The sequence below is a fragment of the Alligator mississippiensis genome, chromosome 1 (genome assembly GCF_030867095.1).
Source record: "Alligator mississippiensis isolate rAllMis1 chromosome 1, rAllMis1, whole genome shotgun sequence".
In the NCBI taxonomy this organism is placed as follows: Eukaryota; Metazoa; Chordata; order Crocodylia; family Alligatoridae; genus Alligator; species Alligator mississippiensis.
Genome location: NC_081824.1, coordinates 7818773 through 7842781, shown reverse-complemented (window position 1 = coordinate 7842781; position 24009 = coordinate 7818773). Strand labels below are relative to the sequence as shown.

At 43.9% G+C, this 24009-nt stretch overlaps 1 protein-coding gene across 3 annotated transcripts; it reads right to left on the bottom strand.

The window, feature by feature from the left end:
* Nucleotides 1-4656: 4656 nt before the first annotated feature.
* On the bottom strand, nucleotides 4657-23619 carry LOC102564662 (L-threonine 3-dehydrogenase, mitochondrial). 3 transcript variants are annotated; one of them, XM_019496428.2, is made up of 9 exons: nucleotides 23531-23619; nucleotides 17117-17318; nucleotides 16668-16710; nucleotides 15052-15122; nucleotides 13287-13436; nucleotides 13008-13180; nucleotides 10709-10799; nucleotides 8745-9014; nucleotides 4657-8429 (listed from the first exon to the last, which is right to left on the bottom strand). In XM_019496428.2, exons 2-9 carry the CDS (start codon nucleotides 17298-17300, stop codon nucleotides 8290-8292), a joined length of 1122 nt encoding a protein of 373 aa, XP_019351973.1. In that variant the 5' UTR covers nucleotides 17301-17318; nucleotides 23531-23619; the 3' UTR covers nucleotides 4657-8289. The 3 variants fall into 3 exon arrangements, with proteins under 3 accessions (XP_019351973.1, XP_019351974.1, XP_006266807.1); XM_019496429.2 differs by lacking the exon at nucleotides 23531-23619 and adding an exon at nucleotides 21787-22037; XM_006266745.4 differs by lacking the exon at nucleotides 23531-23619 and adding an exon at nucleotides 19769-19810.
* Nucleotides 23620-24009: the final 390 nt, after the last annotated feature.

Here is a 24009-nt window from a genome sequence, read left to right as displayed (position 1 = left end):
AATTAGTGAAGATTTCAGCACAGAGAAACAAAAACATTAGTGGTTTGGGAAGCAAGATGTATGAGGAAAGGCTGAAAAAATAAGGGTTGTATAGGTTGGAGGAAGATTGAGGGTGGATTTGATAACAATCTTCAAATGGGTGGCGAATGGGCTAGAGGGTCGCACCCAGAGAGTCGTGGTGGATGAGTCGGTATCGACCTGGAAGGACATGGGCAGTGGGGTCCCGCAGGGCTCGGTCCTGGGACCGATACTCTTTAATGTCTTCATCAGCGACTTGGACGAGGGAGTGAAGTGTACTCTGTCCAAGTTTGCAGATGACACAAAGCTATGGGGAGAAGTGGACACGCCGGAGGGCAGGGAACAGCTGCAGGCAGACCTGGATAGGTTGGACAAATGGGCAGAAAACAACAGGATGCAGTTCAACAAGGAGAAATGCAAAGTGCTGCACCTAGGGAGGAAAAATGTCCAGCACACCTACAGCCTAGGGAATGACCTGCTGGGTGGCACAGAGGTGGAAAGAGATCTCAGAGTCCTAGTGGACTCCAGGATGAACATGAGTCGGCAGTGTGATGAAGCCACCAGAAAAGCTAATGGCACTTTATCGTGCATCAGCAGATGCATGACGAACAGATCCAAGGAGGTGATACTGCCCCTCTATCGGGCGCTGGTCAGACCGCAGTTGGAGTACTGCGTGCAATTCTGGGCGCCACACTACAAGAGGGATGTGGATAACCTGGAGAGAGTCCAGAGAAGGGCCACTCATATGGTTAAAGGCTTGCAGGCCAAGCCCTACGAGGAGAGCCTGGGGCACCTGGACCTTTTCAGCCTCCGCAAGAGAAGGTTGAGAGGCGACCTTGTGGCTGCCTTTAAGTTCATCACGGGGGCACAGAAGGGAATTGGTGAGTATTTATTCACCAAGGCGCCCCTGGGGGTTACAAGACATAATGGCCACAAGCTAGCAGAGAGCAGATTTAGATTGGACATTAGGAGGAACTTCTTCACAGTTCGAGTGGCCAAGGTCTGGAACGGGCTCCCAAGGGAGGTGGTGCTCTCCCCTACCCTGGGGGTCTTCAAGAGGAGGTTAGATGAGCATCTAGCTGGGGTCATCTAGACCCAGCACTCTTTCCTGCCTATGCAGGGGGTCGGACTCGATGATCTATTGAGGTCCCTTCTGACCCTAACATCTATGAATCTGTGAACCTGAAGGGCATTTACAGAGAGGATAGAGATGGGCTTTTCTCTGTGGCTGTATGGGACAGGACTATGAGCAATGACCCCAAGATGCATCAGGGGAAACTGAAGTTGGAGATTAGGAGGAACTTTCTACAAGGGTGTTCAGGCATTGGAAGAGGCTGCCTGGAGAAGCTGTGCAATCTCAATCCTTGGAAGTTTTCAAGAGGAGGTTGGACAGACACTTGGCTGGGATGGGTTAATCAGGGATGGTCCTGCCTTGAGCAGTGGGCTGGACTAGATGACCTTGCGAGGTCCCTTCCAGCCCTACTTTTCTATTATCCTATGAACAGATGTATTTAAGCACATCAATTTTAGGGGCCCACATTGCAATTATTCTGGCCTAATATATTCATAAGACTGGAATTAGCTATTCCGTAACTCATCCCAGCTCAAGACCCGTCAAAAACGTAGTTTATTAGTATTCAGCCCGAAGCTGGGACTCTCACAAATATGTCCTCTACCAACAATCCCAAAGGTGAATTCTCTGACAGACCCCAAGACAGCCACGATCATTTTAGAAACAAGCTACACAGCAGCTTGTTTGTTTAGCAGTCAAGGTCCGAGCATGAACAGCCGACCTCCCCAAGGACGCCCCTTTGCTAGCCGGGAATCCTAACAAGCAACGCTGTTAGGTTACCTGTAGCCCTTGGTAGCAAAGTTCCCATGGCAACACTCCTTTAAAGGTGATATGCAAAGAGTGTGTTGGTTATCTGTCATTTGGGCCTGGCTGAGATTTAGATCTGGTACACAAAACAGACCTGGCAGGCAAAGATGAGAGGAGCTAAGTTGCGTTTTCTCCATTTTGAGCCAAGACAGAGAGGGATCAGGGCTCGTGTAGTCTGTGGCAAAACTGGAAACAAGGCTGAGTGTTTGAGCTTGAGCTAGTGCCATCTTCAAGACACCGTCACTTTGCTTGGCATTGGGCTTGCTTTGTGGCCGCAGGTTCAGGTGGGTAGGCTCTTTCAGCATCCACGGCTCAGTCTTGTAGAGCTCTTGTTCCTTCTGGGCTTTGCTGGCTGCAGCCACCCTGGCTTTCTGCTGTATGTCAAGGTGTTTCCAATACTGAGAAGAAAGAGACCCCTTTTCACCAGCAGCCCACTGGTTCAAGTACTCCCCCAGCATACAGGAGACCAGGATTCATGCACTACTTCTGCCAGAGAGGATTCTAGTAGCTCCTCGGAGCCTGCCTCTGCCATGAAGCAATGAGCTGCAGCTCCATAGCCCAGTGATAAGGGCGTTCCCCAGAACAGAGTCCTGCACGGTGGTTTCTTCTCCCAGTGTTGTTTGATAGCCAAGGTCATTTCATCAGCCCAGGCCAGGAGGCAACATTAGCACATCCACACTGCACACAGTGGTTTGCTAACACAACACCTGTGAAGACACAAGGTCCTTTCTCTGTAGTCTGAAACCAGACAAACTTCTGATGAGGAAACATTTTTACTCCACAGGATGGCAGAGAAACATCCAGGGAGCTGCTGACACTCATAAATTCTGAGTAGCAGTGGATTAGAGCTGCCCTATCAAAGTGTCACTAGTCTCTACTTCAGATCTTAAGGATCCCTAATTAAAGGGCTCTGTGCCGGGGAGGGAGGGGGAGGCAATCTGCCCTCAATCTCCTACAAGGGAAAAGAATGAGAAGTTTAGGGGAGCAAAAGGATAATTTTAACCTAACGCTATTTGATCAGAGAACTGATTTTGCTGCAAGATGGCAGTAGTCCAAAGTTGTAATGCAAGAGTGGTCTATAGAAGACAAATTATGTTCTCTCTTCCACTTGCCAATGATCCATCAGTCAACAACATCTAACACCCCCTCCCCTCCCAAAGAACCCAGACTCATCTAGAACCCTGCTCCGGAAAAATAAACAGAAGCAATGAAATACACATGCAATTCTAGCCGCAGACACGGGCACGTATCCATCTTGCATTGCTGTAGTGCTTCCCAGCATGACAGAGGACTTCAATTTGTGTTGCTATTCAATTGGTGAACACCTGCTAGAGGATGAACGGGTGGCCACTAGCTGCCAATGTGGATTTAAGAACCAGTCATACCATACCAACACGATCTTCTTCAACAGTTCGTCATCTGACAAGTGAGGCGAATGCAGTGGACATTATAAACCTGGGCTTTAGCGAGGCTTTTATTAGTCTCATAAGTGAGCTAATAAATTGTTGGCTGAATTGATCATTAGGTGGATATCTTCTTCGGCATCCTTTTGTCTACGGGAGACGGTGGATATTACAACCTATAACGTAGATGGTTTGCAGTGTTTCACGTAGGTGGATATAACTGAATATCAACATTTATTCAGCAAACAATGACAGAGCTGGTAGAAGGGCAGGTTTCAAGCAGGAATCCACATGGGTCTGCTCTGGTTCCAACATTTTTAATCATTGCTTGGATACCAGAATGACCAGATCATGTTTGGAAATGGCATAAAGCTGGGAAAGGTTGCCAATGTTTTGGAGGACAGGACCAGAGCTGAAAAGAATCTTGCTAAGTTTAGAGAACGGGGCCAGGGCCAGCCAAACGAAATTCAAAAAGCACCTACGGAAGTAAGGTGCTGCTCTTTGAAAAGAGAAACATGAATCCACACGTACTGAAAGGAGTGTGAGCATGGGGGGAAGTAACTGGGTTGGTACTAACACTACTGAGGTTTTCAAGGGGTTCTGGTGGATCATAAACTCAACATGAATCAGCAACATAATGGTGTTGCAAAGAAGCAAATGCAATTCTGGGCTACATTAGCAAAATGCTTACACAAGGCATGAGAGATCATAGTGTAAATCTGGTTGGTGCTAGTTAGGCCTCTGCCAGAGAAATGCCTTCAGTTCTGGCCTGTGGATTTTAAAAAAGTTGTAGAGAAACTGGCAAGGTTCCAAAACAAGTGACAAAAATGATAAAGGGAAAAGAATGCAAGACAGGCAATGAAAGGTTGAGAGAATTGGGCGCGTTTCACTTGGAGAAAGAGAAAATGGCAGGGAGGGAGGGAGGAATAGAGCTGTGGTATCAGTTTATAGCAATCTTTTAAAGACTGCTATAAAGAGGAGGGAGAACAATTGTTTTTCCTTGCCACGCAAGGCATGACAAAGCAATGGCTTAAAAGTGCATCAAAGCAGATTTAGATTAGATTGCAGGGAAAATTTCCCTAACATGAAGAACTGTGGGACGACGGAACAAGCTGCCCAGCGCAGTTGTAGAATCTCCATCTTGGAAGGTTTTCAAGAAGAGGCTGGGCAGGCATCTAACCCATCCCAAAGACAAAAAGAAAATCTTGCATCTGTGCAGGGGGGGTTGGCCTGCAAAGGACTTCAAGGGTCATCTAACAGTAGGATTCTGATTCAACTGATTTTTCCCAGTCGCTTTAAAACACATACCAAAAGGTCTTCAGCTCTACTATGACGAAAAGAAAAAACACCAAGACATACTTGCATAGGACTTTAATAAAGTAGGCATCATCCATGACCTAGCAACATTTGAAAAAATATTCTTAAAATCTTTTTTCCAAACAGTTAACATAACAGCTACAACATCCAAATATCAGGACAGAAGTCTTACCCCTAAAAGTTCATCTTCCTCCTGGCAAGAAAACAATTACAATTCTGTACTATGTTAAACAATTCTAATCCAGGGGACATTAAAACAACAGCATTCAAAGTGTGGAGAGCCAGAGAAAGGGAAACTGTATGCATAACCAGTCTAGCGTGTAACGTTGGGCTTTGGACAGTAACTAGATTCATTTTTCCACCTTCTTGAAAGGATACAATAGTATTCCTTGGTCATTGCTGCCATCTTCTTAAAATGGCTGTATACTACAGTACAGTTTATTTAAAACAGAAAAAAGCAGGAATATGGCCACCTCAAAGTTAAAGAATGTTGTTCAATAGGAAAAAATAAATAAATAAATAAAACCTGTATTTCAGAATGTGGCAGGCTCAAATCCCACCTGCAATTCAATAATCTACCCTTGCATTCATAACTCCACATCCAAGCACAGCTTCTGCCTGAACTAGGAGTACATTTTCTTTTCAATTCGTGTTTTTTAGTCTGAACCGGAATTTCTCTCTATGAGTAGAACAGACTATAACTTAAACTGCAGCTCAGAAGTGGGGTTGGATGCATCAGCAGCTCTTCAAAGACTGTGCATTGGAATGGTTTGGGTGGTGAAAACCTGGAATGGACAAGCCACTTGAGATTGTGTAAAAAGCCATTCATTCTGAAACAAAGGGTAAGATACTTTACTAAGAAGCCTCTTATCTGGGCAGGGAGGAAAACAGTAATGTTAATAATAAGTCTTTTCTTTGAAGGTACTGGTACTTTGACCAAGATCAACTTTATTGACCCACTGGGCCAGACGTTATCAAGTAGTTCAAATGCAGTCAGCGCAATGACCAAAGATATAACCCTGTCTTTTCAGAAATGTAAACACTTTTTAAAAGATTTCAGCACAAGAACACATCCCTAGATTATATATATATATATATATATATATTATAATTTTAAAGAAATACCTGGAAATGCATATTTTTGCCATTAAGTGGAGGGATAAGAGACATACAAAATGCAAACCCATACAAATTCTACAATTATCAATGAATTCTTAAAACAGTTTTATAACAGAATCTGCATTTGAGGTTACTTTAAGGAGAAAAAAAAAATCTTCCTCTCACAGTATTAGCTCCCTTGCAAAGAAAAATCCATCTGGTCAGTTATCGTATCTGGAGGGAACACAAGACTGTAACACTGCAGAATAGGGTACGGCAATGTAACAAAATATTGTCCACAGAAAGTTTACCCAGTAAAATCTTTACCAGACAGGGTTTAAAGCTATAGATACCTCCATGTTTTATACTGAAAATAGGACCAAAAATAACTGAAGCTTCTTATAAGGAAATTCCTGTGATTTTAAAAGCAGAAACACTAACATAAAATAAGTATATTTTTTTCATTTGAAATGAACTGAAATCCCCAAATACACTTATATGCACTACTTCCATAAACAGCAGATATCTCAGATTTGCATCTAGGAAGACTGCCATTTTTGTAAAGCAGGTTTTACTTTTCCCCTGCTGAGAGCCTCTTCTTTGCCTTCCATGGATAGACAAAATAAGACCTAGAACTAGGGAAAGGGGCAAAAGGACATACCCCCACTTCATGTATACCCACCAGATCTAATACCCAGCTTGGGAGGGCAAAGAATGGGCATGGCAGGAAATTCCACCTGACTCAATGGCAGCCTTGGGGATGTTTCTGTTAAGTACACTTTAATAAAGATAAGTTTGATTTTTAACCAGTAAACTAACAGACAAGAGCACTAGACTTATTTCTGTAAAAACAGTGGAGCATTCCCATTTAAGGAACAGTAAATAAATGGCCTCTGAATTATGGCTGCAACTACTGCTCTACACAGACTGTCATCTCAGTATTACAAGCAACAGGAAGGAAGGGGAGGAAGAAGGAAAGTGTCCTTTGGTAACACAAACATTTCCTCAGTTAAGAAGGAAGGAGGGGGAAAATCGAAGCTCAAAGGTACATTTATTTCCCTTGCATGAGTAATGAGACTCCTTGGCAGCAGGAAAGACCCATGTAACAAACTCGGAAACGGGCCTGCCTTAAAACTCACTGGTCACTCCCAGATCTCCTCTGTGTGCGAGTCAAGAAGTAAGATAGCCCTTATCAACTGCAGCTAGAATTCGGTGGCAAATTTGGTGAACTTGCCCTGCCATAGAGAGAGATGGTTGCTGGACATTAGTCATAACTTTATTTTTTCAAGTCTAAACATCCATTCAAACCTTCACATTAATTCAGTGACTGAAGGAACTTTTTTTTTTTTTTTTGTGTGTGAAGTGCCAGATTCAAACAACAAACTAGAAGCTAGCTTTGGCTCCGTTTCTTGAACCCTGAAATAATAAATAAGTGCTGGTACAGTCTCAGCTCTGAATTCCCCTCCTCTGAGGATTAAAACAGTACCTGCATATAAATAATCTACAAATACACACATACACAGCGTACAAAATGTGAGGTGAATGAACAGGTGTTTTAAAGACTAACTCAGCTTCAGTGCAAGTGACTATGTAACAGCCCACCTTTAAAATGTGCTTCCTACAGTAAGCTACTATCCACTGATATAGGAAATTTGACTGGTATCAGGCCACAAGTGGTGCTAGTTAAAGGCAATCTCGTTGCCTGGCATCAACTGCTTTAAACAGGATAGTCTCACATACACAATATAGATGTTAATATCCCAAATCCATCTTTAAAATAAAATTGAAGCCAGAAGCAAGTTTCAAAGGACATAAAAAGCTTGTCTTGAAAACCTTGTGTTTTTTAAAGCATAATGAATTCAAGTCTTATTCCCCTTCACATTTATGGGCATTACAGGAATAATACCACAAACATTTCAATCTCATGTGTGAAGAAAAATACAGGTACACATAGCACTATGTCTATAAAGAAGGAACTGCTAATTAGAGACTTTCTTTTTTTATAAAAAAAAAATATAATGGCCATTGCAAAGTATGAATATGGAGTGGCACTTCTGGCTGCTTAACCGGCAGAAGAGAGAGGACAAGCACACACGCACCTTCCTACAAATTTCTAACTAGGCACTTCCACTAAGGAAATGAAGAAAAATGTACAATTTGTTCACTCTGCAGTGTATGCCTAAAACACAAGGTTTTACAGTGCTGCCTCTTGTTGTTTTCAGAAGGAAATTCAGGCAATAGGAATGATTTGATAATCTCAGCCCTACAGGAGATGCTTTTTTCCCCCCTGTTTCTAAAATGCTAAAATCCAAGAACCTTACCTACACACGCTTCATGTTCACCGGTGTTGTAAGTTTACCTGAATAACCTGGTACTGTTTTGTCTGTCTGGTACCCTCTACTCAAGACAGTAAATCCATCTACAGTACGTCAATCCCAGTTCTATTGCTACTTGTAGAAAGTTTGCAATTTACATGCTATGAGACTTGGAACTCTAAACTAAAGTTTGAACAGCTGAACAGTTTCTCCCTGGTCCTTTGCTGGGGACTGGAAATCAATGTTTGTCCAATGTTTGTCAATTAGCTTGGGCAATCCTTGACTCAGAGCCAAGGAAATTAAACATCGTGGTCACCAATTCAGGAAGATCATAATCATGCTTCCATCCCCAGTCCTTCCGGGCATTGTTGTCATCAAAGTTCATTGGCCAACTGTCAGCTACAAAGGAAGAAAAGAAAAGAGAGAAGCGTAAGATATAATGCAAAGATTTTTGTAAGCTTCAAAAAAACGAGTTCCTCATCAGTGGTCATACAAGTAACCAGAACAGTGTTTGAAATGGCAAGAGTCATACTCCCACAGCAACGTTTCTAGGTGCAATCAGACATCTATAAATATCTAAGACAACCACGTATAGGAAAGGAGGAGGGAAATATGGTTCTTTCCCCACATTCAGTAATTTAAGGCTTTCCCCTTTCTTTGCTCAGATTAGTATGACACGCATCCCTGAAGTGGAACAAAAAAGCAGATACTAACCAATGGCTTGTCTGACTGGATCCACATTGTAGGTCACCTCGAACTCAGGAACATGTTTCTGGACCTCCTGCACCAGCTCCTCAGGAGTGAAGCTCATGGCATTGATGTTGTAGGTCCTCATGGTCAGTAGCTCTGCAGGAGCTTCCATGACCTCCAATGTAGCCTTCAGGCAGTCGTCAATGTACATCATTGGGAGGCGTGTGTCTGGTTTCAGGTTGCACTGGAATTTGCCAGTTTTTATGGCATCATGGAAAACCTGGACTGCGTAGTCTGGAAGACAAGAAAAATAAGGTTGCCTTGTTCTCTCTTTGCTTTCCATCTCCAGCTCTGGATTGTATGTAACCTCTTTGGGGAAGGGAGCATACATTTTTCTCCATAGAAACGTAAGGCCAAAGGGATCTCAGGAGATCATCTATAGTCCAACTCCCCTACTCAAGACGGGACTTTCCATTTAAACCATTCTAGACAAGATTTTGTCTATCCTGCTTCTAAAAATTTCCAAGGATAGAGATTCCACAATTTCTCTGGAATGGAACCATTCCAATACTTAACTACACACACCATAAGAAAATTCGCCCTAATGTCCAAACTAAATTTCTCTGGCTATAATTTAAGATTTTGTCTTGTCCCCTGGGATCACAAAGGCTAAGCTGGGAGGCACTAACTTTTTGGATGCATGCCACAAATTAGCTCTGCATCCTCTCTGAGTGCCACCCTTCCCTATCTACAGCTGTGCTACCTGTGCCTTTCCTGACCTGCCACACACTACACACAGAGGCTGTTCATGCCATTTGTGACACCCATGATGCAGATTGGCTGCCTCTGGACTAGCTGATCATCGTCTTCTTAACAATCCTTCAGGTATCTGACAACTGTTGCCAAATCCTCCCTCAGTCTTCTTCTCCAGACTAAATCTCACATCTTCCAACTTTTCCTGACAGTCATATTTTCTAGACCTCTAGCCATTTTTGTTGCTCTCTGATGGATTTGTTCCAATTTGTTTACATCTATCTTGATGTGCAGTACCCAAAACTGGACACAGAGCTCCAGCTGAGGCCTGAGCAAGTCTTGATTAAGTGGAGTCATCACTCCCCTTGACTTGCAGGCAACAGTCCTATTATTACAACCTAGCATACTAGAAGTTTTAGAAGGCACACTCTTGATTCATATTCAACTTGCAGCCCATTATAACACCCCAGCTCCTTTGGTCTGTTTTTGTACAGTGCCTTGCACATTAGAGCCTTGGTCCCTGACCAGGCTTCTGGACTGTGTCTTTTCGAGTCACAGAGGTACAGCCATCTCTGTGGTGGTGTGCAACAAACAGCTGATGCATATTATGATGCATAGCAGCAGAGATTAGAGGCAGACAGATACCAACTTGCATCAGAGGCCCAAAGCCCTGCAGACAATGACTTTTGCTTATTTATTACATGTGCTGGCTCTGAAGCAGGAAAAAGAACCATACTCCAATTCATATCCCCATTAGCTATCCAGGTTCCAGCAGACCTTGTTAGCTTCAGCAGAAGGAGAATTTGAGTCTTTTCAGCTGCATTTGAGGAGCTGTCTAGAAGGAACATTTCAGTTTACACAACCCTGGAGTTTCCCGAGTTCCTCTTTCCCCATGAGACTGTTCTCTTTAAACAGATGCAAACTACAGAAGTGTCAGTGAATCACTTCCAGGAGAAATTTTGCAAGTATGACCTACCCTAGATAGGGACAGACACACTGCATATATAGAACCACTGCAATTTGGCATTGAAATAATGCTTGTACATGGGCACCTTTGTTGCCTACATCTGCACCTCTCTCACAGGGCCACTATATTCATTTCTATGAAGTGAACAGCTAGTTGATGCTTTCTGGAAAGAAGAACAAATGCATGCTAATGTCCCTCTTATCTTTACTATTCAAAGTATGTAGTGAGCTTCTTGCTGGTAAAACTGAGGTGTGGAAACAAATCTTACCAGTGGTTCCCCCACCAGGCTGGGAATCAGCAGATATAATTCCTGGATATCTCAGACACCGGAAGTCCAGGCCATACCGGTAATGGTAGTACTGTGGATGAAGCAGAGAAGCAAGGCTTTAGATAAAAGCTCAAAGGCTGTATATTGCTTGTTACTGTAAGACAAGCTCACTGTACACACCAGAGACTCCCTGCACCCCTTCTCTCCCATACTGTTTCAGGAACTTCCTCTCTCCTGGACCTTCATTCACACCATAGGCTCTGTGTGCTGCTCCTAGCATTAGTTTCCCCATGTCAAGGGATTCAGTTTCATTTTTCCCCTGCAGCTTGGGAGAATCTCAGATAGAGCCCTTGGCATGTTAAAGAGCTGTGCTCCCCATTCACTCTGCAATCCGTTCTTTCTCCCTTGGATTCTGCAAGTCCTCTGTTACCTATGCCTCATGCCAGAGCACAGTGTTTCCATTTCCCCCTTCACCTGACTCAAGGGCTCACCATTTTTCCTACAAGAGCTTTGTGTGCTCTCATTCTCCCTGTGCTTTCAACCACATAATGCCAATGACTGTATATGTCCTTCCTTCTCACTTTTCCTTCTATGCCATGGTCTTCAATTCCTGTCTCTGCCTCACACTCTGTGTGTACTCCTCTGCCCCCACCAGTCTCATTTCTCCCCAAGAGAAAGGAAAGAAGTCTTCCTGGATGTAAAACATTGTAACTTCTATTGGGAGGACACACAGGATAAGCTGAGCCCCCCAAAAAATCAGAGAATGCAATACTGGCACATGCCAACAGCTACCCTCAAATGGTCCCATGTCCTATTGAGGTAGGATGGAGTTGCTGGGTCTGCCATCCAGACACCAGAAGTGCTGCATGTTTTCCAGTCCCCACCACACCCAAAATACACTGGACTCTGACCACTGGTGCCAAATGCATTCCTCCAATTGGAACTGAACAGGTCTAGCGTTCAAGAATGAACGTATTACAAACAAGAAGATCTATATTCTAGCCACATACTTGTCTAACACAACAGCTTTTGAACACTAAATCAGATCAATTACTCAGGGTCAAGGAATCCTCTGGAATGGAGTGATTTATAGCAAAGTTTCTTGATTTTTAAAATGTTTAAATCAATTTGGGGCATTGTTAGACTAATATAACATTGTAAAAGTATGAATTTTATTTTTTGAAGTGCTATTACTGATATGATATTTTAAACTTTACAATGCTGCTGTAGCCAAGAGATTAAATATTTAAAGTGAGAAGTACTCCAATCAACTTCAAAGGGACTACTCATATACTTAACTTTAAGTATATGTCTAAGTGACTATAGCATCACAACCTAAAGTTCTATTTTTACTGAAACTTCTCTTAGTAGCATGACATCTTTAAGATTTCGGAACAAAATTAACTTAGTGGCAACAAGTTCAGCTACTCAACCCATATTTAGGGCCTCAAAAAGTGGGGATTTTTAAAGTACAAATTCCATTGGCTTCAAGTCAAATTCTGACAGTATTATAGCCTTGTTGAAGCACTTCAGTTCTCATTTCCTAAGAAAACTCAGTATAGGCAGAAGATGCTATTATTCAGGGATTTCAACTGCAAACAAATAGAAGACTGTTAAGCAGATCACCCGCACTATGAGTTTGTTGTTTTTAAAATTTGTACATTAATGAGGTCGGTGCACTTGTGCTTTTCTGCATAAATGACAGTTTTATCTACTATATGAAATGTCTGCATAAAATATGACTGTCTACAAGCCACTGGGAAATGAAAACAAATAACCAACTTAGCAAAAGTAAAAAATAAGCAACTAAGTAATTTTCAATTTGGAATAAATAAATTTTTAAAAAAGTAAAAGACACGTTAAATAAATTCTGATTTAAATTCAAAACATTCATTTTAAATTTTGCCCACCCCAATCCTTGGAACTATGGAGAAAAATCCATGGTAGGAAGTTTTCACAGGTATTTACGCCCCTAGCTCTTCCAAATCACCCTATACTGTGCAAATATAGTCCAGAGACCTAAGACACCTTGTCCCTGATTCTGTGCAACTGGGAAAGTCAGAGACTACATTCAAAACTCCAAGTCTGCCACATCCAATTTAGTTCTCCTTCCTTCTATAGATTTTAAGAGGAAATCCTTTTACAGAATTTACAAGCGTCTCCCTCCCATAAGGCTTTAACAGCTGACTCATACCATTAAAAGAAAAAAGCTCTGTAGAAATAAAAGGCAGGAAGGGGAAAGAACACTGCAGCAAGTTGCCTACTGTTGACAATGAACACTCCATAATGAGATTCTTACTTCTCCCATGAGCTCAGCATGAACTTTGGAGACTCCATAGATCGTCCTCGGTCTCTGAATGCAGAGGTCAGGAGTTGGGTTTCGAGGTGAAGTAGGCCCAAAGGCTCCAATTGTGCTAGGGACAAAGAGTCGTAAGCTGTGCTCAGCTGCAATATCAAGAATGTTATGTAAACCTGGAACAACAAAAGGGAACCTATTAGAATCTAAACCAAGTCTCCTCTAGCCTTTGCAGAAGGTCTTACATTGAAAGGCGAGTTAAACAGGGCTGAAATCACCTACCAGTGATATTTACAGCTCTGGCCAAAGGAACATTCGCTTCTCCAACAGCACTGAGCAAAGCACTATAATGAATCAGCCAAGTAATTCGATTGTTCACCACGATCTCACGAAGATTCTTGTAGTCCAAGATGTCTGAGTAGATAAACGGGCCTAAAAAAATTTTTAAAAAAAGAGAGGAATCAAATAAAAAACTGGCTGCTAAAATGAAGACATTTTGGGACAAAAATAGAGGAAGTAAAAAAAAAAACAAGCAGAAGGTTCAAACATATTGCAGGCCCATGTCTTTATTCTGGGCTATCTTTCATACTTAGGTTTACCAGCACAATTCATATCTTCTAGAGGCAGCAACCACTAGAGGGCCCATCCTCTCTAAGGCATGTTATCACAGGGCCTTGTTACAGTAATTTTGGGTGACTCCTAGAGCTCTTTATCCCTGGACTCTCTGCACCTTAACAGCATAAAGTGGTTTTAAGTGCTCCTTATGCAGCTTAAAGTTATGTCATTCCAGGGCAGGATTATCTCTGATCCACACTATCCATCTCCTGTTTCATTAAAATGTGGCCAGTCCCGACAGATGAGCCACCCAAGTGGAAGTCCTCCAGTATCCTAGGATCTCTCACAGCCCCCCCTGTACAGCAGGGATAGACACCAGCCATTTTCTCAGCACTCATGCACATTTCGCCATTTATAGAAATGCATGCGACGCACTGCTGGGTGCAACATCTTGTGAGCAGAGCAGACTCAATTAATTGAGTCTGCTCCGATGTGTCAGAGCAGACAAACGTACGTGTATAAATGCCCCAGGCCTCTAGAGGCTAGTCACAGCTGTGCAGGTGGGGGGACAGTCAGAGGAGGTTTCTAGACTAAGCGTGCGACTGCGCCAAGCTCCGAGCTAGCACTAACTCCGATCAACGTTTGTGCAGCACACAGCGCAAGATCAACAAAGCCCACAGCCTCTGCCCACTTTTTCAGTGTGAGCCACTTCCTAGCAGGGTTGTCTCATGGCAGTTTCCACTCCCATTTGCAGTCGCGTAACATCCCTGTTGTGACTGCATTGCTTGTTTAAATACATGAGAGCATATGAACAGACTTCATGCAATTTAGTATCTTAAGGTCAGAAAAGACTAACGCCGTATCACTAGCCATTCCTCTGAAGACGACAGGCCATTACCGGGAGAGCTGCTCTCTCAGAGATATTCTTATCAAGTCACTCATGGGAGGACAGATACTAGCTAACGCAGTATTACTCAGATGCTTCTAGGCTTCTTCTTGTTAACATATCATTAACTGTAGAAGGGAAGGAAAAGAGAGTACCCAAAATCCAAATCAATACTACTACTACATGAAATAGGGGAGCTATTTTACTACAGAAAAACATAATGCGAGTTTAGCTTTCCAGACTTTTTCCCCAAAAGAATAATGATGTGGCAACACTTATGGCAACAGCACACACAACTGAACACCAGCTGGAAGAGTCAGAGCCAATTTAACTAGGATTTATTCTGATCAGCAAAAACTGACAAGGAAGGAGACAGTAAGACACATTAATGGGCACATTCAATAGGGAAAAATCCTGAAAAGAAACCTATTTCCTGCAGGATTTTAAATAAATTGGCAATAAGCACCCAGAATTTCCAAGTAATCTAAAATACTGTTTGTGTAATGTAAGTACTCTATGCAGGGTAAACACTGGATATACCTTGCTGCAGACTGTCATGTCAGATACAATGAGAAAACTTTTCTATGTGCTAACCCATTCACTTACCACTATAAAAAACATTATCCGCAGGCTTTCTTATGTCAGAAAGGATCACGTTGTTCTTTCCAAAACGTTTCCTGCATAGAAAGCCAAATGGTACAGTCAGTCTGTACTCTTCAGGACAATTCATCAGTCACTGTACTGCTACACTTCACAGGAGAAAAATCTGCCAAGTGGTCATTTAAGTCATATAAATTGTATGAAAGCAGTATAAATTGTATGAACATCAATGCTTGTACTAGACGGTCTGGCCTCTTAAAACCCAATTTGCTACCCAAGTTTCTCTCTTCTCGGCAAATTAGCCAAGAGTATGGTTAGCTGCAGTTAAAGGTTGCAGCAGGACACTACCCAAAACAGGAGTAGAATGGAAATAAAGCGTTAATGGGAAAGATGAGTATCATCCTTTCCACCCTCTCATAGCTTATAATATCAATGATATTCCAATACTGCTTAAAATTTCTGATTATTGATTTGGCAGACACCAGAAAGTACATCATACCCAGCTCTCTCAAGCTTCAACTTTAGTTCAAAACTGTAACTATGGCTTCATCTGCTTTTCTATCAACAGATTAGCCCACTGAGACTATCATATTCCATGCAGGTGGAAAGCTTCTCTGCCTTAACCCTACTGAGTTTATTAGCACATAGTTGTGGTTGAAAGCAAGCTTGATAAAGCTGGGGTGTATGCTGCTTTCAGCTATCTGCTGACATGAAAATCTCCCTCCATCCCCAGAAGTGAATGGCACCTTAACAGAGTTGCTATGAGATTTGGTAGGATCAGCATGGCACTCACTTGCCAAGAAAGTGTTTGTCTAGGGGGAAGTTTAGCTGTCTGCATATAACTCATGCTCTAGGAACCAGTACAAGACAAGCAACAATATGGATAAAACACACATCACAATGCTTTAGATTTCTCATGAAGTAGTGTAATGGAAAGCAAGATCCTCCAGTGGGAAAATAAAATACCAGCAATTATTTTTAGACTTACTACTCTTGTTGCATCGATTGACTTGTGTCAAACTGTATATACTACATTGGGATTTTTGTCATTTCAGTTGATAACGAAAAACTTAATATTCCTGTTAAACTGGACTGTAATATAACCTTAATAATAGTTCACCACAGCACTTTACCCTAAGTTACTGTCACTAAAATTCTTTTCAGCAGAATCCATTTATTATTGCAAAGCACAAACATTTAGGTATTTAAGGAGTTGGTGGGAGGTTTACCAGCCCCAAATGATTTTTTAAGAAGGGGTAATATCAAAGAAGCTCATGAAAGTAACTTCTATCAAAAAACATTTGCAAACTAGACATTCCCCTGGAGTACTGTGCTCCTGCATTCAAAACAGAAAGGAAAACTGACTGCAAGCTGAAGCCTGAAGATAGGTTTAATGTCTACTCTCTCATTACATGCATTTTTTGGAGCTCAGGGGGTACTTTTGCATAACATTACGCATATCTGCAGGATCAGAGCCAAAGTACAAACAAAAGTTAGGTCAACCTGGCTGTTTTCACTGAACTGAGCCATTTGGGTGCCCATCTTAAGACACCCAAAATAACTAGTCACTCCCAAAAAAGAGTTTTTTAATACTTTTACTGAGTTACAACATCATAACATACCTCAACAGTTTGGCAAGCCCCACTCCAAGCTGCCCCAGACCTCCTGAAAATAGAAGAGAGACTTTAAAAACAAAAAACGAAGTCACTGCTTTTTTTCCAATACCAAAATATTTAACTTTGTTCAAAACTTGAATACATTTGTACCCCACTGATAAGGGAGTCAAACTGGGTGCATATCACAGACCTAAAAAATGTAATATGATATTTTAAGGGGAAAACTCCCTATTTGTACTTCTACTGGCTCTCTGAAATGAACAGATCAAAGTGACCACAATATGGCATTGATCCTATCCATGCACCAACACCAATGAACTTGGAGCTGAACACTGAAATTACCCACGTATTTTAAAGAGATCTGTGGGTGCTCTGTATTCTCTTGGGATCAGGCCCCATGAAAAAAAATAGCCAACTGTAGAAAAGGGGAATGAAGTAATTATATGAAGACTAACCTGTAATTAGCACCCGAGGGTGATCAGTTTCTGAAAAAGATACTGAATGAAAGCTGGCATCAGAAGTCACCTGGCGTGGTGACACACCAATACATCTAACGGGGACAAAGGAAGTCTGACATCCACAACCAGGGCTCTGCAGCACCTGGCCGATGGCTCTGCTCAAATTCCTGATGACTGTCATCTTGTTCTTTCAAATATCCTGCAAGAAGAAAGAAAACATGAGTCACAAATTACTCAACCAGGCCAACCTCATCCCTCAGCACCACGTTAAATGCTGTTCTGTGTAACTGTCTGTGTTTCAGGAAAGTTTTGTACAACCCTAGTGCTGTCTGGACTTCTGAGCTACAGCCACAACTGCTACACAGCACATTAAACACCATGAATAGAAGCAACGTATTCAGAAGAGTGGCCTCAAGTACCCACAAACAGTCTAGCATAGCAGACAGCGAAAACACAGCGTGGTGTCACTTCAACTTTCAACCCTAATTACACTGGATAGGGGCGACAGAAATCGCCTTTTCAAGTGTCAGTGGAGGCTTAAGATCTGAATTCAAATGCTGCACTGGAAATCATCAGTCCATGAGTTGAAGTGAGGAACTATTTTAGGTCAAGTTGTCAGAAATGTTCCTCATGGTCTAGTTTTTCTTATCATTGCATCAACAGAATTCAGTTAAATCCCTGAGTACTGCAGGAAATCTCTGTGATGAAAACTGCTGTCCCTAAACACCTGTTGTATTTACAGGATGAACAGAACCAGAAAAGAAAACACAAAAAGAGATATATTCATTTATTTATAGAGCACCTATCTACAAAGTTACTCTAATTGCTTTGCAACAAATACTGTTTTGTGGTGAAAACTGTACATGCTGCACGTAGCCCATGGGAAGACAGAGCCATTTTTGCATGCCTGTGGCTTTCTTTCTGTCCCAGTGGGAGGAGGGGAAATATGAGCCTGCATCCATTACTTTTCTGAGACTGTGTAGGGTCAGTCACTAAAGCCCTCTCCCTTCTCTCCACACATGCCCAACTCTCCCCCCTCAAACAGGATGACGAGTCAAAAATAAAGTAATCACTTGATTTCCCAGGCATTATTGAGTATGCCCCAATACAAGCTCTTGCTGCTTGCGTGGCAGAAGATGAAAAAAAAGCAGGAAATTCAAATAGCACCAACTACTCTAAGTAGTTTCTAGCACCAACTAAGCTGGGAGATCCCAAGAAGCAAGTAACAACTAGTGATCCTTTCCATTCCACGCAATGCTGAAACAAGAGACCTTTTGATCTGTTACTATTTCCAATTTAAATGCAGATGAACCTTTCTTGCTAACCCACAAGCCTTATGATTAAACAAAAACTGCTCTGTTCTCACCAATGGTTAAGTTACTAAAGCACATTTACTAGAGGAGAGTACTGTTATCATTAAAATGGAAGGGTTACTGACGAAGAAGCATATTTTGAGGTGCACCACTCTTTCCCTTCCACTTGCCTGGTCACTACTCACGAACTTACATTAGAGGTCTCCAACTCCCCTAAAACTGGCAAAAAGCTCTACTGTAGGTGCCAGCTATAAATCCAGTAGAGGGATCGTGCTCCTTGACTGTGGACTAGAGACATTAAAGTTTTGTCTACCCTCAGCACCCTGCCCTGAACAGAGGGACCCCATTGCTCTAGTCTTTGCACCCCTCTCCTGGAGCGCTCAGTCAAAATCAAAGCCACCGCCGCTAAATGACATTATTATGTCTGTGAAAGTACTAGTTTCAGATTCAATGTAAAGACACACTCTGACCAATGTCCTGTCTGTGGGTTTCTGGTGCGAAGCTTGAAGCACCTGCTTCAAGTTACTGGAGTTGCCTAGTCTACTAAAATTGCTGTGCTGAAACAAAGTGGGTCACTGCCTGTTCATTTTTTTTTTCTTAATTCTCTTGCAACCAAGAGACGAGCAGTTTTCTGATGGCTATTAACACAATAAGTTGATTTAGCCTGTATCAAATGTGATCTGGGACATGAAAAATCCTTAGCTCAAAAGAGGGTAGAGGTAATAGATGGCCCTAAGCAAAATAAAGCCTGTTTTACAAAGTACACATCTTCCTCTTTTAATCAAATGCTATACCACCCCCACACCAAAGTGCTGCAAATTACAAATAACAAAGCTCCTATATAAATTAGCAGCATTACTTAAAAAAAATGAGCACAAGATGAAACCCTAATATGGAAGGGTTGCAGTGACTGTACTGCCAGAAAAAAACAATTAACTTCTGCTGTGTTCTAGTCTCTCTCATTATTTTAACTAATTAAAATAAACGAAACCTCTAAAAATTTAGCCTAATATAACCAACTTTCTTTGGTCTTATCTTTATTCACTCTCTCCCCTGCCCCTCCAATATTCCCTTCTAGTTTTGAAAAGCAAAAATTGGTTACCATCCATATTCTCTGGCCAATTTCTAATCCAACCTTTTTTTTTTTTTTTTTTTTTTTGGTTTGTGAAAGGAAAATAAAAGGAATAATAATAAAAATCCCTTTACTTTCCTAATCAAATAAAGCCAGGGTTCCTTCCCCAAATATGCTCATTAGTTTTTAACAAATGCATAGGCAAAGCACGTTCAGATAAAGATGATGCAACACTTCTATGAATGTTATCGCATCGGCACTTACCTCTCCCTCTGCTTCTGCTAGTGACTTAGCAAAACCAGCGAGAGAGGGTTGGGGATTTATAGGACACGGCCTCTCAGCTAGACGAATCAAAATGCTGCTGGGAGTAGGAGTTGGCTCTGATGTAAGCACAAAGGGGGTGTGTGATCAGCAGCAGCCAGGGACATCACAGCACCGCGTTTATTTTAAAATCTCTTTGCTACATGATAGGTAAAGAATTCTGTAGACCCGTCACAAGATCTCTTACCAAAGGGGTGTATACAACATAAATACTTCCAAAGTTAAAAATAAATAAATAAAAAACCCACCCAAAAAGCAGGTTTTAAAATAATTGAGAACAGTGCAGAGAGTTAATAAAAAGCAAACATCTGTGTTCAAATGGAAAGCAGAAATTCAGGACTGGACAGCAAAAAAATTCTGGGGTCTGTAATTTCTCTCTCCCAGCAATCGCGTTACGTAAGAGCACCACAACTAACAGGCGCTTCACAAATCAGATTAAATATCAGCTACTAACTTTTTCCGTGGATCCAGTCATGAACTGTGCGCTGATAGGGCAATCTGAGCACCTGTGGCTTGCTTGCAAGATAAAAATATATTCAAGTGAACAGATTGCTTTCCTCAGGCTCAGTTTGAACAGTAACAGATTGTTAGAGACCTTTAAAAGGTAAGATAAAGGGGCCTTAAGAGTCTGATTTGTAGCAAATAAGAGATTAAAGCTATAACAAAGAGTTCAACAACCAGGAAAGGAATTCTCTTCTGTAGTTATTTCCTGCATAGCAGGTGCTTGGCCCCAGAAAGCCCTGGTATAAATTGCCCAAGGCTAAATTGGATGTGTTTGCACTAGATTTATGTTCGACAGAAAATTAAGATTTCAAGGGAATAGGATAAAGCTTTCATCTGAACACTAATGCCAATAAAAACACCAGCTGCACTCCTGTACAGCATCTCTAGTCCTCAGACTGTTCATTTCATCAAGAATACGAAGTGCAGCGCGAGAAGTGGAGTGGCAGAAACTCGTCATAATTTGTGCTCTTACCATTTAAATATATTAATATGCTGGCCAGGCACTAGAAAGGAACACAAGTGTACAGCACTAGCACGCATTCAGATTATCTTTACAGCTATAAGGGAAAAGATATTTCGGTTTTTTTAAATGAAAACTGAAATTCTGCAAAATGGATGTCCTGCTATTTTTCTTGACAAGTAAAAAAAAAAGATCGCTCTTTTTCAGCGGTTAGTATTTTTGAAGCCTTGAGTTTCAGTATTATGCTTTTTTTTTCCCTTGAGAAGTCTACCCTGGTTGGAGTTTCTGGAGCAGGAGGAGGGAGACAGCTCTGTATAAGAGGTTGCAAGAACCTGGCCCTGATATCTACTTTGGGTGACACAGAAATTAGCTTTGAAGGGTTGTTCTGTTCCCTAGGATAACAACGTTATCACTTCAATATGACCAGCAGTTATCACTCAAACAGAGCTCCAAACTAGCATCAAACGGCAGGACCCGCAGGATCAAGCTAGCAGAACATATTCCAGGCTCGGATCCAATGGTACCTAACATTAGGCACCAAATTGCCAATCGCATTATGTCGACATAGTCACAGGGGTTACAAGCAATATTTTCGGGAGCTTCTCCAGCCTAAACTGAAAAATGTGCATAGTTACAACAGGACAAAGAGTAAAAAACACCCAAGTCCCTCCTTGAAGACTGCTGTAGCGTGGAAAAACCGCTACTGGGAGCTAGACAAGACTGCCTTCTCCTGCTTTGCAGGTTTTGGCTCGAGGGCGTTGCACAGGGCTGCAATGCACACTCTGTATCTGCGGCTGGCACACGAGCCAGAGGGGACAGTTGCCAACTACTGCAAGGTGGAGCAGCCTCGTCAAGCACGTTCCCCACCCCTACGGGGTGCCACAGGCGACCGGCGTGCACGCAATGCTCACATCCTCCCCGTGCCAAAGAGAAACGAGTGAGGTTCAGGGCAACTGCATTTTAAAGCAAAAAAAAGATCAGATGATGCAGGAGTTACCAGTTATTAAGAGCATGGGATCCTGGAGGAATATCACCGGGAGGCTCCACAGGAGCCTTCTTGGATTGTCCGGCCGAGCCCCGGCTCTCTCTGTAGGTGCCCGGTTCTCCGCCCATTCAGGGGTTGATGTAGGAGGCTCCTATCCCTGCTTTGGGAAGATCCACGAGTTGGGTAGACTGTAATTTGCCCTTTCCATGAACAGAGCCCTGCACGACTTCCACCCGGGTACAAGGGAGGCAGGAAGAAAAGGGTGGGGGGGGGTGAGGAAACTGAAAGCCAATTAAAAAAAAAGCCTAATGTTAGTCACAGAAGAATGGGAGAAAGCTGCAACCATTTGTCATGGTTTTGGTAACAAGCCCAAATTCACTTAAGATTGTCTTTGAAACTTGCATTGCCTTTGAAGGAACAGGAAAAACAAAAATCACTTAAGTCATAATGACAGGCCTCAACAGACACATGATTTACAAGAAACAGGCACTTCACAGTTCACTTCCTCCCTGCGGTGCCTTCGCGCCCTGCCTGCCCGATTCGCCAGGCGCTCGTTACACAACATAAGCACTGCCATTTACTACGGCAGACCGCAGGCCCAGCTCGCCCGGTCCCCCGTGTTACGCGGACCCTCGTTCCTGTCCCGCTGATCGCGCTGTCATCCCAAGGAATCGGCCGATGCAGGCCCGGCAGCCCCCTCTATCGGGGGGAGCGCGCTACTCCTGTGCGAGCACGCGCCCACCGGGCCTGCAAGGGACCTGGCGAGAGCATCGGGTCCAGCCCTGCCGAGGGGGCAGGAAATCACCCGGGGTCAGGTCACCCCGGCAAGATAAGCACCCCAGCTCATCGACCTGGCCACCCTGCTCTGTGCCCTCCCCCGCCCTCCTACAGCCTGCCACGCCTGTCTAGGAGGGGGCTGCACCCAGCGGAGCCCAGCTCCCCTGCGCTGGGGGGAGGGGCTGGGGGGGTCAGGGGGGTGTGGCCATGAGATGTGTGTGTGTGTGTGTGCGCGCGCACGCGCACAGCCAGGAGGTGCGTGCGTGTGTGAGACCATGAGGGGGTGTATGTGTGGCCATGGGGGGGGTGTGGCCATGAGGTGGGAGGGGCAACCATAAGGTGCGTGTGCATGCGTGTGCGCAGCTATGAGGTGCGTGCATGTGTGTGACCATGAGGTGTGTGCATGCATGTGTGCGCGCGGCCACGAAGTGTATTTGTGTGACCAAGAGAGGTGTGTGGGTGACCATGAGGGGGGTGTGGCCATGAGGTAGGTGTGTGTGCATACATGTGCACAGCCAGGTGCGTGCATGTGTGTGACCATGAGGTGTGTGCGTGTGACCACGAAGTGTGTGCACGTGTGTGGCCAAGAGAGGCGTGTGGGTGAACGTGAGGTGTGTGTGCACACGTGCGTGTGGGGCCATGAGGCGTGTTCATGTGCCATGGGGAGGGGGGTGTACCATGAGGGGGGGAGGTGCGCGGGCACCACAGGGTGGGGGAGGGGTGGCCCCCGCCCCCGCGAAGGGAGGTCACGGCCGTTAGAAGCCGTTGGGCGGGGTGAAGTTGAGGACAATCCCGCCCTCCCCCCCCGCAAAGGGAGTGGTCTCTCCCGCTGCCCCCGGCAGTGAATGGTCTCTCTTTCTCCAACCCCCCCGCCGAGGAAGTGGTCTCTCCCGGCCCCATTCATAGCATCGCAGAGGCGGAGCGGGGACAAACCATTCGGCGGGGGCGGAGGGGGTGGAGCGCGCCCATTCCCACTCACCCGGCCGGCCCGGCGCGCCCCTCCTCAGCTCGCGCCAACGGCGGGTCTCGCGCCGCGCGCTCCCCGCGCGTTGTCCCGGCCACCTAGCCCCGCCCCCCGCCAGCCTCCGCGTCCTGATTGGCCAGGAGGCGGGGCTACAGCACTGCAGTCATAGTCGCGGTCGCAGGTGGCTCAGGCCACCGACAGGGGTGGGTGCGGGGGTCTGAATCGAACGTCACGAGAGCGTGATACCGTCATGTGACGTCACCCTGGTGTAGTGAGGTCAAGGGAGAGATTTCCACTAGCAGAAAAAAACACTCCAGTGACTTTGTGGGACACTTCTAGTTTCCTGTGGCAGCAGTGTGATGTCATCGAACCCCCCCCCCCCCCCCCAGTGGTGCTGGTGGGGAGAAAGGCATCAGACACTTACTGGCAGGGTAGCAGGCGCAGGGACCAGCCTGCTCAGAGCCTCGAAATGACGCACGAAAGAACCGCACAGA